We start from the raw sequence: 17,177 nt of genomic DNA on the forward strand, positions 1-17,177 counted from the left end.
ACAGGCTGCACAGAGGTTGTGACTGCAGGGCGACAGGGCTGAGAACAACACTTTGAAGACCTACTGTGTGCTGGGTTCCTTAACCTTTTTAATCCAACACTAGTCCGCTAAGGAAGGCTGTAGTTCCTAAGAAGTAGATGGGGAAGGAGGTTGAGAGTTACCACCTGGGAAGAGGAAATTGACATCTTTGAGGACCTACTACGGGTTCCACCCAAATCTCCTGTTTAGAAAATGGTATGGGCTTGTACCCCAGCCCTCCTTCTTATTGGCTGTGTGAACTTGAGCCGGTTTCTTCCTTCACCTCTTCATGCCTCAGTTTCTCCAGAGAAATGGAGATACTGATTGTCCTTATCTCACTGGTTTTTGAGATCATTCTATGAGTTTGGTCAACTGTTCTAAAAGCAGGAAAACCCTCGGCCCATAGTAGGTGCGCTTAGTTACCATTATTTAGTCCTCGATTCAGAGAACTGAAGTTCCAGAGTCTAGAAAAGCATGTTCTCGTCTTCTTCGGTACTTCTCGATCTCCCTGTGGATTGTACCGCACCTCCCCCCCCCCCCCCGCCCCGTTTCCAGGGTTGAGGAAACTAAAGTTCTGCGTTATTAAATGATGTCTCCTTGCATTGCTTGTTTAAACGCTGGGCTGGGCACTTTCTCCCATATGGGTTTATTCATTTCATTGGCCTCCATTCGCGAAGAGGAAAGCCAAAGCCCAGAAAGCTTGAGCGGGATTCGAACCCCCGGTGTCCTCAGCCTTCTCCGCTGTGGGCCCTTGACCTTTGCTCGCCCAAAGGAGGAGGGGCCTTGGCGCGGCTGCCGCCGCCGCCGCCGCCCACCTGGCAACAGGCTCATCCCCGCCTCTCCCCATCCCCCTGTCTAGGGCAACTCCGGGATCCGCCCCCTTCCCCAGCCGGGCAGGTGCTAGGTGACATCAGAGCCGGGCTCCCTCCCGGTGACGCGACGTGGCCCCGCCCCGCGCTGGACCGCCGAGGTAGCCGCACCTGGGAGCTCTGAAGAGGCCGGGGGATTCCTGGGCCCCCTCCCCAGCTTCCGGCTTCCTGTACCAGCCGGCGCCCCCCAGGTAGCCCGGAGGGTCCTCGGGGTGAGGCACTTGGGTCTTAGGGAGATGGGGGTTGGGCGCTGGGATTCCGGGATCTGAGGAGGGAGTCGGGGGCCAGGAACCCCAGGTCTGGTTAAGGACGGCTCTGGGAGGCTGGGCTCATGGGTCTCGAGGGAGGAAGGTGCTGGGAACTGGACTCCCCTGAGAGCTGAAATGTGTGCATCTTGAGGGAAGAGGGGGCTGGGAGCCTGGACTTCTGGGTCTGAGGGAGGAGGGGTTGGATGCCCAGTTTCTGAGTCTGGGGGCAGAGAGTACCCTTGGATCCTAGCACTAGAGTGAGGTCAGAGGGCTGGATGCCAAGGGCCCCAACCCCTACCTCAGGGGCGGATCCCTGGCTCCTTCTCCTTTCCAGCCAGCAGTCCCTGCCCCTCCCAAACAGGTGCTTTCACCTGCACTGGTGACAGAAATGAGTCCTGGCAGAGGTGTTCCTGCTGGTTAAGGAGGGTGGGGCTGCCAGAGGGCCAGGCCACCCCATCAGAGCTGTTATCAGCCCTCAGAAGCTGGTCCCAGGCGTCTTCATCTCTAGCCTCTTCGCCTCTAACCGGCTGCAGTGAGGTGAGGGGGCTGGAATTCACAGGTCCAAAGGAGGAGAGGCCTGAGGGTTCCTGGAAATATAGTCCGCTGGGGGCCCAGACTCCTGGGTCTGGAGGAGGAGGGACTGGGGGCCCAGATTCCTGAGTCTGGAGGAGGAGGGGCTGGGGGCCTGGACTCCTGGGTCTAAGGGAGGATGGACTGGGGACTCAGACTCTTGGCTCTAGTGAGGGGAAGCACAGGGCTGGGTGATTGCAAAAAACTCCCAAACCCTTCCTGGTCAAAGGCCGTGAGCTGGAGAGGAAGTGGGTGGGGTGAGAGTGAGGGTAAAGTCCCAGGGATGGGACTTGGCTCTGAAAGGATGAGGGCCACTCAGGAGGCCTGGAGTCAGTCTGGGCGACCTGGGGCCTGGGAAGTGGAGAGAGATATGGCATCGGATGGCGGGAGACGCCCGCTATTTGAATGCAGGGGCCTGGGGTTTGAGGCCAGAGAGCAGCAGGACCAAATGTCATAGGGTGAGGGTGGAGGCCTGGGGCCACTGGTGGTGGGGAGAGGGCCTGGGGGTAAGAGGGGTGTGTGGCCTGGAGCTGAGTGTCCAGGTAAGGGAAAGAACCTGATGAGGCCAGATCTGGAGATGTCCGAGAGGAGCTGGGTGTTTGGAGGGACTTCTCCAGAGATATGTTGAGGTGGGGCTGGGGGGCGTGGAGGGCAGAGGCAGAAGTACCAAGGTGCGGCAGGCGGAGCACTGGGGGGTCCTGTGACTGGCGCGTGGGCAGCGATGTGGCCGTTTGAGGCCGTGGGAGACAACAGAGTCCGGCTTCTTCAGGGGCAGGGCACAGTGAGGGACAGGGGGCATGGTTTTCCTCACGGGTGCTTAAACTGCTCGAATTGCCAAGCTCTGTTCCTGCTGGTCTGCAGCCCCTTTAAGGGCGGGAAGGGGTCTAGCACAGGCTGGCTCGGATCTGAAAGTTCATCTTGGCTTGTGACTGTTTGAGATGTGTCTGAGACCAGATTGACCCCAGACCAGGTGCTCCTCGAAGCAGGGCCTGACTCATCTCTGGATCCCCAGACACTCTGGGCAGAGCTCAGGACTTAAGAAAACTTCAGGGAATGTTGAGTGAATGCAGAAGTTAATGAATGGGGCCAGCCCATGGTAAAGAGAAGGATTTGAGGTTGCAGGGAAGAAAGCCACTGCTAACGGAGTGATGAAATTCAGGTCTGTTCTGGGGTAGCCCAGAGGTGGTGAGAGAACCTGAGTTACAGAAATCAGGTTGACACCCTCCTAGGGCTTACATCTATGAGGTCAAGGTCCTCAGCGTGACCCAGTCTGACCCTCTTTGTCCCTAATCTTTCCTTACCTACTACCCTTCCTCCCTGGCTTACCTGGCTCCAGCCACACTGGCCTCTCACAATGAGGGCCACAGACATAGAGGCACATGCCTGCCCCAGGGCCTTTGCATGAGCTATTTTCCCAGCCTGGAATGCTGTTTTGTCTGACATTCCCATGGCCTGCTCCCTTCATCTCCCTCAGGTCTTTATTCAGATGCCACATCAGAGAGGCTTTCCTTGGCCACCCCAATTAAAACTTCAATGCCCCTCAACCGTAACAGTCCCTGTTCTCTGCTTCATTTTCCCCCTTGGCATGTATCATCATTTAATATACTGTATAATTTACTTATTTATCTTTGAATCTGTCTCCTGGGATTAGAGCAGCACTAACTCACAGAAACACAATGCAAGCCAAATGTGTAATTTAAAATTTTCTAGCCACATTAAAAATAAAGAAATAAAAAGGAACAAGTGACGTAAGTGCCAATGATGTATTTTTTTAATGCAATATGTTACCAAATGTAAGAAACACGAGTGAGCTTTTTGTTGTGCTGTTTTTGAAATCGGGTGTGTGTCTTAACACTCAGAACCCATCTCAGCATGGATTCTCCATTTCAACTCTTCAGTAGCTGCACATGGCCTTGGCTCCTATGATAGCCAGATCAGGGCTAGAATGTAAACACCTTAGGAAGGCAGGAATCTTTTTCTGGCTTATTCTTTGCTATATGACTGACACCTTGAACAGAATTATTTTTAGAAAAGAATTATTTTTAGAAAATTTATTTTATTGAAATATAGTTGATTTACAGTATTGTGTTAATTTCTTCTGTATAGAAAAGTGATTCAGTTATATATATATATTCTTTTCCATTATGGTTTATCACTCTATATTGAATAGAGTTCCCTGGACTGTACTGTAGGACCTTGTTGTTTATCCATTCTATCTATAATAGTTGGCATCTGCTAATCCCAAACTTCCGATCCTTGCCTCCCTCATCCCCTACCCCTTGACCTCCACAAGTGTATTCTCTATGTCTGTGAGTTGGTTTCTCTTTTCCTAGATAAGTATATTTGTTACATCTTTTAGATTCCATATATAAGTTATATCATATGGTATTTGTCTTTCTCTGTCTGACAATTCATTTAATACAATAACCCCTAGGTCCATCCATGTTGCTGCAAATAGCATTGCCTCATTCTATTTTTTGAATGGCTGAGTAGCATTCCATTGTATGTATGTACCACATCTTTATTCATTCATCTGTCAATGGACATTCAGGTTGTTATTAAAGAATTATTGAATTGGGAATTCGCTGGCGGTTTAGTGGTTAGGACCCCCGGCTTTCAGTGCCAGTGGCCCCTGTTCAGTCCCTGGTCGGGGAATTAAGATCCCGGAAGCCTCCTGGTCCAGCCACACACACGCGAATTATTGAATGAATGAATGGATAGAGAGGTGGATGGTGGAATGGGTGAAAAAGGCCTGTGAACCCATTTTGCAGAGGTGTAAATTGAGGTCTGGTGGAGAAGGCAGAGGCGACTGTCTGGGGGATCTGGGGTGGGGATGGAGCCCCTCCGTGAGCCTGGTCCTCTGCTCTTTCCCTGCAGACCATGGCAGCAGTGACCGTGTCGGTGCCCGGTCGGAAGGCGGCCCCCAGGCCGGGCCCGGTGCCCGAGGCCGCGCAGCCGTTCCTGTTCGCGCCGCGCGGGCCGGGCGTGGGCAGTGGGCCCGGGGGCTCGGCCGCGTCCCCGCAGGTGGAGTGGACGGCACGGCGCCTGGTCTGGGTGCCGTCGGAGCTGCACGGCTTCGAGGCGGCGGCGCTGCGGCACGAGGGTGACGAGGAGGCCGAGGTGGAGCTGGCGGAGAGCGGCCGGCGGCTGCGGCTGCCCCGCGACCAGATCCAGCGCATGAACCCGCCCAAGTTCAGCAAGGCTGAGGACATGGCTGAGCTGACCTGCCTCAACGAGGCCTCGGTGCTGCACAACCTGCGCGAGCGCTACTACTCCGGCCTCATCTACGTAAGTGGCCTCCTTCCCCAGGAGGGCCTTGCCCGGGCTGGGGGGGCTGCGGGGGCTGGGTGTCAGCACCCCAGCTGGAACCGAGGTGAGGCTGCTTCTAATTCTCCCCTCAGGTCGGGTGACGATGCCCACCCTTTGTTGCCGAATGATAAATTATTGGATTACCTAAATTATTGGATTACCAGGACTGCCTCAGACCCCACTGCAGGTGTCTCATACAATAGATGGTCCCTACTGGGCTTCCTTCCCCTGTGGCTCAGTGGTAAAGAATCCGCCTGCAATGCAGAAGCCCCAGAAGAAGCAGATTCGATCCCTGGCTGGGGAAGTTCCCCTGGAGAAGGAAATGGCAACCCACTCCAGTATTCTTGCCTGGGAAACCCTGTGGACAGGGGAGCCTGGCAGGCTACAGTCCCTGGGGTCCGGGAGAGTCCGACTAGACTGAAGCGACTGAGTGAGCAAGCAAGACACTCTAAATATATTGTTTCAATACACTTGCACAATTATAAAGCACTTTGTCCCCAGGTTACAGATAAAGAAACTGAGGCACAGAAAAGTCAAGTTCCTTGACCAAGGTCACTCAGTTGGGCTTGGTAGTCTGGCTCCAGGCTCTACCACTTTGCTATTAGGGCCTTTTAGGATTAAGACAGGACTGGTCATAGTGAGATTGACTGTGGCCTAGTCACTGTTAACCTTTTAATGTCTCACGTTGTTTAATCTTAATAGCAAGCAGGTGGAGTAGGGCTGTGATTCTTAGCTCTGCCTTCTTGTTACAGTCAGCTGTGGAATTTTTACAAAATACCAGCACTGGAGCCCTGCCCCACCCCGTTTGAATCAGATTCTCTGGGGGTGTGACGTGAACACTGGTATTTTTAATAAGCTTCCAGGGTGGTTCTAATGGGCAGCCAGAGTGTCGTTCAGAGCAAACAGGATTAGAGATGTTGACAAGGAATGTCGACAATAATAATGAGAAATAATGATCATGGGTGGCTAGCAAATATTTATTGAGTACTTACGATGTGCCAAGCACTGTTCTAAGTGCTGCGTGTGGGTTATCAGCTCCCTTCTGGGCTGGGGACTTGTCCTTATCGCCTGATGTTTTGGGAATGTTAAGTGACTTGGGTCCCAGGTCACATGGACGTGAAGGATTTGAACCCAGGCAGCTGGCTGCAGAGTCACACTCTGAATATCAGCTTAGAGGACTGGAGTCTCACTGCCTTGCTCATTGAAACTGGCCCCTCAAGAAAAGTCACAAAATATCTTGCTAAGACCGTAAAAGGAAAAGTGCTGGTTTTATATGTTTTAAAAACCACAAAACTTTCATGAAAGTAATAAAAGAATATGTCACTAAATGATGAGATGTATCAAAAAAATAAAAATAAATAAGCTGGCCTTAGTATTCACCGCATTAAGGGTCACAAGCAGGGTATTTTTATGATTTCTGACTCCTGTTTGGGAGAGAGACTGAGGCCGTGAGAGGGGCCAGTGCCTGGCTCAGGGCCCCTCAGCTTTTGGTGGCAGGGGTGGGATTTGACTGCAGGATTGTCTGGCCCTGCACTGAGGTGACACCTTCTGCAGCCTGTGTTAGGCCCTTAGGATTCCTCGCTTGCCTTTGTGAGCCACGGGAGCTCTGTGAGCCTCTGTCTGGGCCACTGCCCTGGACCTCGTCAAAGTCAGGGGATCAGAGAGGCACCCCAAACCCTGAGCCACCCCTTTCCTGTTAATACAAACTCTAAACCCTCACAGCAACGTTGTAGGGTATCTCCTATCATCCCCATTCTGTCGGTGGGGACACTGAGCCTCAGAGAGGGGCCTAGACTTAGGCCACGCCCCACCAGCTACCAGCCAGCTTAACTGGGATTTGAACCCAGGCTGTCTGACTCCAGACCCCCCATTCTATCCACCATAGTGGGAAGATTGTTGGGAAAGTTCAGGGGGGAAAATGGTGAGGCCTGAGTGAAGGCTGTGGTCTGAGAGTCAGAGAATTGGGGCCTGATGAATGAAAGTGAGATGGAAGTTTCTGGAAGCCCAGACAGGAAACAAATTGGGCCTTAACAACAATCACTAGCACTCAGGGAGGGCCTACTTTCTCCATGAGGTGCTAGAGATACTAAACTTCATTTCAAGATGATCTGGTTGACCCCTGCTCCACATACGGCTGTGAGGTAGGGGTTATCACCTCCTTTGCCCACGACTTGGAGAGGAAAAGACATTGGCCCAGGAGTAGTTAACAGCTAACGTATTAGGCATGCCCAGGGACTTCACTGATGGTCTAGTGGTTAAGACTCCATGCTTCCACTGCAGGGGGTGCGGGTTTGAGCCCTGGCCAGGGAACTAAAATCCTGCATGCTTCGAGATATGACATAATTGAGTAAATAAATAAATAAATAAGCACGCACAGGGCTCCAGGGCCCATGCTTAGCTCAGTACTTGCAACATGAACTTGTGGGTAGCTCCCCGAAGCCCTCTGTAGAAGCACAGTTCCCATCCCCGTGTGATCAAAAGGGGACCCGGAAAAGTTAAGGTATGTGCTCAAGCCTCCCAGCTAGAAGATTCGATTCAAGCTCTACCCGGCTTGCCCTCAGGCCATGCTTAGTAAATACTAACTGGCCAAAGGGAATGACAGTTCTTCCCAGTGGAAAGGGAGAGGGGGGTGTCCGGGATTCCAGAAACCAAGCTCCTGCCGCTCATAGGCTATTTGGCCTTGTGTGGTCCCTTCCCTGGGATGCCCAGGGCAGAAGGGGACCCCATCTGCTGGATACTGGCCATGCCCTCTGCTCCGGGAGGCACCTGAGGATGCTTGGCGTCGTGTCACTCTCAGAATCCTTCTAGGTGGTGGAGGTTCCGAGCTCCATTTCTCCAGAGCTGGAAACTCGGGCTCGGAGCGGGCAAACACCTGGAGTCAAGTCACACAGGCTGGAAACGTGGGGTGACGCAGCACCTGAGTCTGAGTGAACTCTCAGCTCCCAGGTGGGCTGGGAACCTGAGCGTCTCGGCGCCATGACAGGAGCGCCTTTTACTGCCCGCCCTGCCTCGGGCTGTCTGGTTTTTATTCATTATCTTCCTTAATCCCCACCGCCTCTGTAATGAGGTGGGGAGGGTTTCTCAGGGAGGAAACCGAGACTGAGTTGAGAGTTGCTGGGCTAAGGTGGGGCGGTGGCATCAGGGAGTTGGACCTGGTGGGTCCGCCTGCAGAGTCCTGCTCCAGGCCCTTCCCGCCAGGTTTCTGCAGCTGTGCGCCGGCCACTCAGGTGCCCCTGGCCCTCTCTAGGCCTCAGCCCTTTGCCCCCTGGCCCTGGCAGCCAGCTCAGGTTCCCTCTAGGGTGTCACGCTAGTGTCAAGGTATGGCTGGCAGGAGGGGGCTGGGACAGGGATGGGGGTGCAGGGGGTGGGCTCCTCCACCAGCCAGAAGTGGGGGCCGGGGCGCCAGCAGCCATGAGATACCCTCCCTGGGAATGTGGTCCGGCCGCCCCGCCCTTTGAGAGCTCCGGGGAGCTGCTGGCGGGGCGGGCAGACACCCAGCAAACCGGTTGTTCTGCTCCGGGCTGGCCACCCACCCTCCCATCCTTAAAAGCTTGGCACCAGGCAGCCTGTGGTGGCCACACCCTCACTCTACTTGAGAAGCTCAAGTTGTCTGGGAGCTTAAAGCAGTTCTGCTATCAATGGACAAGTAATCAGCTGGTCATTTAACTCGCTAAGCAGCTAACTAGCTGCCTAAGTGGCTAGTTGGTTTCATAGTTAACTAGCTGAGACCCTGGGGCTTCCCTGGTGGCTCATTGGTAAGGAAACTGCCTGCCAGTGCAGGAGACATGGATTCGATCCCTGGGTGGGCAAGATACCCTGGAGAAGGAAATGGCAACCCACTCCAGTATTCTGGCCTGGGAAATCCCATGGACAGAGGAGCCTGGTGGGCTACAGTCCATGAGGTTGCAAAGAGTCGGATATGACTGAGCAACTAAACAACAGCTGAGCCCCTAAGCAACTCTCTGGCTGTATTAGCTAGCTTAACCCAGTTAAGTTAGCTAGTTAGCTCTCTGGATTGTGTTAGCTAGGTGGTCAGCTAGTTCTCTAGCCTGTCTAACTGCCTTGACCCGTCCTGTTTCTCATCGACCTGAGGCTCTATTAGAGTTGGAACAGTGCTTAAATGATTACCAGGTCCTGAACTCAGGCCCAGCAGGTGTGTGGACAAATTCAGGGCATCCATGAACTTGGATGCAAAAAAAAAAAATTACATCTTTATTTTCACGCACCTCAAACCTGAAATTTAGCATGTCCTCCAATAAGAGGGAACCACCAAGACCGTCGTGGAGGCAGATCCTGCGAGTCTGTTATCAACAGAAACCGCAGACATGCTCCCGTCAAGTTTCAGCGGCTGCAGATACAAGAAGCACTCTTCCAGAAATATTCTATGTGTATTCAAGCAGATTCGGAAAAGTGTTCTTGCAAAGTTCTTACCTTGTTTCCTCTCTGTGATATTGTTTTGGAGATAGTTCTCTGTCTGCAGATGCCAGAAACCTCATAGGAATCCATTGTATGCCCATGCATCCAGATCATTTCCGGCCCTTCGTTATTTTAAAAGAATGATGCTACAGATGAACTTGCACTTGGTCCTTTCATGTGTGAGTCCAAGCAGTGACAGGGCTACAAAGCCTCCATTCTCTCCCCTTGTGAATCCTCATTCATACAGCACCTTTGTGCAGTTTGGAAAGCTTCTTTTCAACCATCAGCCTGAAACCATAACAAACGCTTAAATCTACATTGTCATGTGTGAATGGCAGTCCCTTTGCCGGATGTTGTTGTGCAGTGCACAACCTGCCCAGCTGTACATGGCAACTCTGTCTGCCCCTGGGTCGCAGGCAGGCAGCTAGCTGAGGCCCTCTCTCTTCTTGCCCGCTGCAGACGTACTCCGGCCTTTTCTGTGTGGTCATCAACCCATACAAGCAACTTCCCATCTATACGGAGGCCATCGTGGAGATGTACCGGGGCAAGAAGCGCCATGAAGTGCCACCCCACGTGTACGCAGTGACCGAGGGAGCCTACCGAAGCATGCTTCAGGGTGAGTGTGGGGCACAGGCTGCTGGAGGTGCCTCTTCAATGGGGACTGGGCTGGGGGTCAGGACTAGATGTCAGCTCAAGGATTCCAGACTCTGCAATGCTTCTTTGTGGGGCAGGAGGGAACACAAATGGAGGGCTGAGTGGGCAAGGCTCTGCCTCCTACCAGACAGGCAGGCTCCTTTTCATCTGCCTCTTTGTTTACCTGTCTCCTCAACAAGTATCATTTGGAAGTTCATTGGTTCCAGGCTTCTACAAAAATTCCTCTTGAAACAGTGACTCTTAAGAGTGTTCATTCATTCAGCATTTATGTTACTGACATGATCTACATTGTTATGACTGAATGGCCACCCCTTAGACAATGGGTAGCATGGGTTCGCCATGTACAGCTGGGTAGGTTGTGCACTGCACAAGGATATCCATCAGAGGGGTGCCATTTACTCCATGACAATTGTTTACTCCAGGCAAAATTCCATGATTCCATGTAGTATCCATAATACACTCATCTATATATTGTAGGTCATCTATTTTAATAAATATTTGTATATATTTAAAAACATATTAAACATTTTAATGTTTGTATCTTTCTATCATATGACATTAATAGTAGGCAGCATATAAGCTGTATTTACAAAGCAGTGGTTCCCAGAGTAGTGCTCTCAGCATCACTTGGGAACTTGTTCGAAATGTCATCTCAGCCTTTACCCTTGACCTGCAGAGTCAGAGAGCCTAGGGAGAGGCTCAACAGTCAGATGCTCCATGGGGGCAGGGACCTCACCAGTTCCCACTTGGTGTCTAACACTTAGTAGGTGGTCTGTGTGGATTTATTGAAGGGATGGCTCAGATGGCAAAGAGTCTGGCTGCAATGAGGGAGACCCAGGTTCAATCCCTGGGTTGGGAAGACCCCCTGGAGGAGGGTATGGCCACCCACGCCAGTATTCTTGCTTGGAGAATCGCATGGATAGAGGAGCCTGGCGGGCTGCAGTCCTTGGAGTCACAAAGAGTCGGACATGACTGAGTGACTAACACAGCAACTTGTCAGACCCAGGATGAGCAGAGGAGGAGATGGTGGGGACCGAGCTGTGCTCTCTGCCCTCAGGTTGGGCAGATGACCTCCCAATGGGCCATCAGTCACCGTCACTACCTTCTGTGGCCTGTTTGCTATTAGAGGCTGAGCCTGGGGTCTAGGATCTCACTCTCACATCTTTGAATCTCATCATTCAGCCCAAGGCGGCACATGGTAGGGGCTCAAATTGAAGTTTGTTGAATGAATTACATTCTGTTTGGTTGGAGTTTGTTGTCTTCATTTTACAGGTTAGGACACTGAGGCTCAGGGAGGGACAGCTGCTTTCCCAGAGTCACACAGTCAAAAAAGGCTGAGTCAGGGTTAGGTTTTAGAATCTAGGAGGATCATATGTCAAAAAACCCAGCTTTTCCTTAGCCCTTAGGAAGGATTTTGAAAAGAGGGTGGCCAGCATCTCGCTGGAGAAATCCTCCCAGGTGACCTGTCCCCCTTTATCCCCTACAGATCGTGAGGACCAGTCCATTCTCTGCACGTGAGTAATCCTGAAGGACTCCCTGGAGGAAGTGGGATCCCGGCTGGGCATGGCTCTGCTTGGAATGGATGGGGCTTACCTGGTGACTTGGGCTGACCCTTTTTGCTTACCTTTATGCCCCCTCTTAGTGGGGAGTCTGGGGCTGGGAAGACAGAAAACACCAAGAAAGTCATCCAGTACCTCGCCCACGTGGCATCATCACCAAAGGGCCGGAAGGAGCCTGGTGTCCCGGTAAGTGACCTGCCTTGGGACGTACTCTAGAGCTTGCTACCAGATGCTCCCTCCCTCTCAGGCTCTGCTTCCCCTCGTAACTAACTCCCCGCCTCTCTCATGGAATAACACAGTCGTAGGCCTTCTCCTGGCTCCCCCTGCCCCCCCCACCCTGAATCCCTACTGTGTGCCTGATATATAGTGCTGGGAGCCAAGGCAGGATGGACACAAAAATTGCAACAGCCAGTCCTTGGCCTCGTTGACACTTGGAACAGTGCCTCTGGCACATAGTAGGAGCTTACATCCCAGAGCACCCACTATGTGTCTGGCCTGTTTAGGTTCCTGCAGTGCCTGGGTTTGCTTTGTAAGTGAGCGTTTATATATAGCCTTTGACTTATATTACCGTAACACCCCAGTGAGGTGGGTGTGGTTTTTCCTGCATTAAAGATGGGAAAGCAAAGTCACACCTGGGGTGAGTCATCAGTTGTCCAAGGTCACACGCCCAGGAAGGGCTAGCCCAGATTCAAACCCCAGGTGATGGGGCCGCCGCCCACTCCCCACCCCCAGGAACCCTGCTCCACACGGCCAGTTTCCCCAGCCCCTTGTCTCTCCATCCCACCCCCTGCCCTCTCCCCCAACCTCAAGTTCACCTGTGTGTCTGTCCATGTTCCATGTGCCGTGTCCCGGTCCCTGTCTCGTGTCCTGTGACCTCCTCAGGCCTCCGCCAGCGCCGTGTCTTATGTGAGTAGCAGGGAATCACCTCGAGTCCTGCCACCCCTCATACCACCCGGTCACCCCAACCCACAGTCTTCCTGGCACACAGGTCCCAAGGCACTGACAGTCTCCCCTGCCCGGAGGCCACATTGTCACTTTTGTTGACCCTACTATGTGCACAGCAGGCGCCACACTGCCATTTCCTGCAGCCCTACTGTGCGCACACACCCAGGGCCCCCCACTGTTGCTTATGGCAGCCCGACTATGTAGTGAAGGACAGGGAAGCCTGGCGTGCTGCAGTTCATGGGGTTGCAGAGTCAGACACAGCTTAGCGATTGAACAACTGTGTGCACACAGTCAGAGCCATTTAATGTGGTCCTACTGTGCATGTGCAGACCCTACCACATCACTGTGTATATTAGCCCTCCTGTTTCTGTGCAGAGCGGCCGCAGATCCCAATGGGAAACAACCCAGAGCCTATAACTACCACTTATTGTTGATCTGCTAAATGTATGTAGACAGAGCCCACAGACACCACGCAGTCACACAGCCCAGGGACCCACACTGCCAGTCATCGTAGGTAGGCCTACTGTGTACACCCAGCTCAGGCTAGTGTCTGAGGGCTCAGAGGGCATCTAAAGAAATAGTCGGGATCTTTGAGAAGCTGGCTAGGAAAGAGGGGAAGAGGATTGTTGTGTATTGAGCACCTACTGTGTTCCTGGCTCTGTCACCGAAGTGGCTGTAGGGAAGCTCAGAATAAAATCTCTAGGCAGGGGGGCCTGCGGAGGGATAAATTGGCAGTAGGTATTAACAGATGCTTACTACTATATATAAAATAAACAACAGGGATTTACTATACAGCACAGGGAACAATTGGACTTCCCTCTTGTCTCAGACAGTAAAGAATCTGCCTGCAATGTGGGAGATACGGGTTCAATCCCTGGGTTGGGATGATCCCCTGAGGAAATGGCAACCCACTCCAGTATTCTTGTCTGGAGAATTCCATGGACAGAGGAGCCTTGACAGCCTTGACAGTCCACGGGGTCGCAAAGAGTTGGACACAGCTGTACAACTAGTACTTTCATAGAAAAAGATAGTCAATATTTTGTAAGTTTTAAGGGAAATGAATCAGAAAAAAGTATATATATATATCCAAATCACATTGCTGTACATTTGAAACTAACTCAGTATTGCAAATGAACTATACTTCAAGTTTTAAAAATTGCTGTCTTGAAAAAAAAAATATCCCCACTCAAGGGTTAGCCTGATTGGGGGAGGACACGACCATTTCTTGAATGTGTACTATGTGTCAGACAGTTTGAAGAATGCTACATAGATGGTATAGATTTTTCTTTAGTTCCACAAGTGATACATGAGTATGCATTCACTGTAACAACAACAAACAAACCAGACAAAACGAAATTCCTCTTTCCTTCTCTCAGTCCTCTTTCCTTGGAGTGGCTTACTCTGTTAACAGTTTGGTGTGTATCCTTGCAGACCTTTCTCTAAATGTCTACAAACATGTATCTATACCTATAGATATGGGAGTCTTGTTCTGTGGTGGTGTTTTCTCGGTTCTTTTTTTTGTTTGTTGTTGTTATTAATAGGATCACATTGTAGGTGTTGTCCTGCGACTTGCTTTTTGTTGTTTTGTTTCCGCCGGACAATGGATCTTAGAGAAGTTTCCTCATTCCCTTCACAACAGACTGAATGGCAAGCCCAGATCCGGGAAAGCTGGCACATGCGCAGACAGACACACAAAGGTCCCCCCCACACAGACACTCGGCCAGACCCCCCACCCAAGCGGGGCCAGTGCGCACCTCCCCCCTCTCCCCGCCCCCGACTCCGGCCACTGACGGCCATCCCCCCACCCCTGCAGGGTGAGCTGGAGCGGCAGCTTCTTCAGGCTAACCCGGTCCTGGAGGCCTTTGGCAACGCCAAGACGGTGAAGAATGACAACTCCTCCCGCTTCGTGAGTGCTGGGGCAGGGAGGGGCTGGGCTCCAGTTAGTGAAACGGGAGCTGGGAGCAGAGGAAGGTGGAGCCGGGGGGAGACAGACAGGACGTGTGGGTCCGTGAGGGAGGAGGGACCTGGGGTCCACGGCTCCTGGGCCTGAAGGGTGAAGGGCAACTGGGGACCTGGGTCCTAGGGAAAGGAGTCAGAGGCGCGTGGACCTTTAGTTCTCCCCGGGAGGCGCCCCCCACCCCACCCCGGCCCCCGTTGGAACCTCATGATCGGGATGGGGTTCAGATGGAGGGAGATAGTCAAGAGACAGGCTGACTCTGGGAGGGGTGAGTGTGGGTTGGGGGTGCTCCCCAGGCCCGCGGGACCCTCGGCTAAGCCCCTCCACCCGCCTCCCTCGCAGGGCAAATTCATCCGCATCAACTTCGACGTTGCCGGGTACATCGTGGGCGCCAACATCGAGACCTGTATCCTCTCACGGCCCCGAGGGGGCGCCCGGGGGCGGGGAAGAGTGGCGGCGGCCATAGAGGGCGGCCCTCGGGGTCTCACCGCGTATGGGAAACTGGGGTCCCCGCTTGCCCGGAACCCTGGGTGCCTGCTACCGACCCTGTGCCTCCGTTTCCCGCTCTGCAGAAGGGGAGGGACGCTAGAACCTCAGGAAGGGGCAGGCGCAGCATCTCCACGTTGAGGCAGGACGGCGGGGGCCGCCCGTAGCTTTTAAGAGAATGCCCTCCCAGGCTTGCCTCAGGGGAGCACAGAGAAACGATGCAGCCAAAGCGGAAGGCGTGTGGGGGCCGGCACTGGCTTCCAGGGCCCTGGCCCCGTGGAGTCACGTGGGACATGCTTAATCCCCAGGCGTTCCAACACACGTGAAAGGCTATCTACCAGCTACGCTCATCAGAGACTCGGCGCCCGGGGTTTTTATTGAGGGCTGGTCACGTAGGCACTGCCTGCCCAGCGCGAACCCAAATTTCAGAATCTGGGAAGGCAAACAGATGTTCAGTAGAAAGCATGTTGGTTTACACAAACAGTTTATGTGCAGGGAGCCCCTGCTATCAGCCTCCTGAAGTTCAGATTCCCAGACACCAGCCAAAGACGGGCCTTGCAAGCCTGCTGACTCCTGCCAAGCTGTGTCCTACTTTCTTCACCCATGCCAGGACCGCTTCCTAGAAATTTACAAGATAGAACCCAGAAGGTCCAGGAGTGCAAAGCTTAAGAGAACAAGCGAAGACATCACACTGGCCCGGGGTTCGAATCCCAGCTCTGTAGCTTTGAGGCGGGGGCCCCTTAAGCCCTCTTTGGGCCTCAGTTTCCCCATCGGTAGAAGGGGGCAAATCATAGAACCTACCCTTGAAGGGTCTGAAGGACAGTGTGAGGTACATTCTTAACATGGCTCCTGCCACATAAGCACTCAAGAATGAGTTACCTGGGGACCTTCCTGATGGTCCAGGGGTTAGGACTCCCATGTTCCCAGTGCAGGGGCCCCGGGTTCGATCCCTGGTCAGTGGAACTAGATCCTGCATGCTGCAAGTAAGACCCAGTGCAGCCAATAAATAGATATACAGTTTAAAGTTTATTTTTAAAAAAGGAAGACTGAACTATCTGAGACTTCCCTGGTGGGTGGTCCAGTGGTTAGGACTTGGTGCTTTCACTGCCAAGGGCTTGGGTTCAATCCCTGGTCTGGGAATTAAAATCCCACAAGCCGCTGCAAGGAGGGCCCAAAAGAAAAAAAAAAAAAAAGAATGAGGTATCCTTATTAGAAATGAATGATTAAGTTAGCACTGTCCTTATAATGTTAATATGTTAATATTGTTGGTTAATAATTATGAATTGCAATGTGGACAATATTAATAACAAATCATATTTCCATCCCTGGGGTGTCAGTTCACTGTCCCATACCTGCCCCCTCTCTTTGTCATCCAGGGAGAGATTGGGAAGCAGTGTGTTGGCAAAGAGTTTTTCCTAAGAGGGCGTGTGTGTGTCTGCTCAGTCGTGTCTGACTCTTTGCGACCCCATGGACTGTAGTCCACCAGGCTTGTCTGTCCATGGCATTTCCCAGGCAAGAATACTGGAGTGGCTTGCCATTTCCTTCTCCAGGGGATCTTCCCAACCCAGGGATCAAACCTGAGTCTCTTGCATCTCCTGCGTCGGCAGGCAGATTCATTACCACTCTAGAGGCTTAGGGCGTAAGGAAGCAGGGACCTCGCTGTCAAGCCCCTGGCCCCATAGACTCTATTGCTGCCTGGTAACCACTTCCTTGGGGTCAAGGTCTCGTGACCCCTGCAGCCACCAGCTTCTGATCCCCACAGTTCCTGTGGCCCATCACCCCACTTCATGGCGCTTCCTGCTCACATAGCTTTTTAAAACTCAGGGCTTTCTCTGCCCCGCCCCCTCCTCCATCCTCACCCTGATCCTCCATGAACCCCAGGGCTCCAGCAGCCTCCTCTGTTCACCTGTGTCTTCCCTGTCAGCTTCTGAATGCTAACTTTCTCCTGTCCACACTCCCCATCCTGTTGAAGCTGCTCCCACTGGGCACGGTTCTCCTGCCTGGCTGTCTCTGCCTCAGGGCCAGTGACCAGACTGTGGACTGATGCTCTCTAGGCTGGTGACGCCCCCAAAAGATGGACTGATCCCTTTTACACCAGTATTCCTCATGACCAACATTTCTGGAGGGTTGACCTTGTGCCTGGGAC

At 52.7% G+C, this 17,177-nt stretch overlaps 1 protein-coding gene across 5 annotated transcripts in view; it reads left to right on the forward strand.

Moving 5' to 3' along the window:
- Nucleotides 1-17,177, forward strand: part of MYH14 (myosin heavy chain 14) — a 76,300-nt gene that overhangs the window by 600 nt on the left and 58,523 nt on the right. The window contains exons 1-8 of one of the 5 annotated variants that reach the window (XM_065926546.1): nt 883-1,078; nt 4,583-4,993; nt 9,890-10,046; nt 11,571-11,598; nt 11,727-11,829; nt 12,526-12,549; nt 14,402-14,494; nt 14,888-14,951. In XM_065926546.1, the coding sequence (XP_065782618.1) occupies nt 4,586-4,993; nt 9,890-10,046; nt 11,571-11,598; nt 11,727-11,829; nt 12,526-12,549; nt 14,402-14,494; nt 14,888-14,951 (877 nt within the window). In that variant the 5' untranslated portion in view covers nt 883-1,078; nt 4,583-4,585. The other 4 variants (XM_065926549.1, XM_065926548.1, XM_065926547.1 and 1 more) reach the window with 4 other exon arrangements.

The sequence above is a fragment of the Muntiacus reevesi genome, chromosome 2 (assembly GCF_963930625.1).
Source record: "Muntiacus reevesi chromosome 2, mMunRee1.1, whole genome shotgun sequence".
Lineage (NCBI taxonomy): Eukaryota > Metazoa > Chordata > Mammalia > Artiodactyla > Cervidae > Muntiacus > Muntiacus reevesi.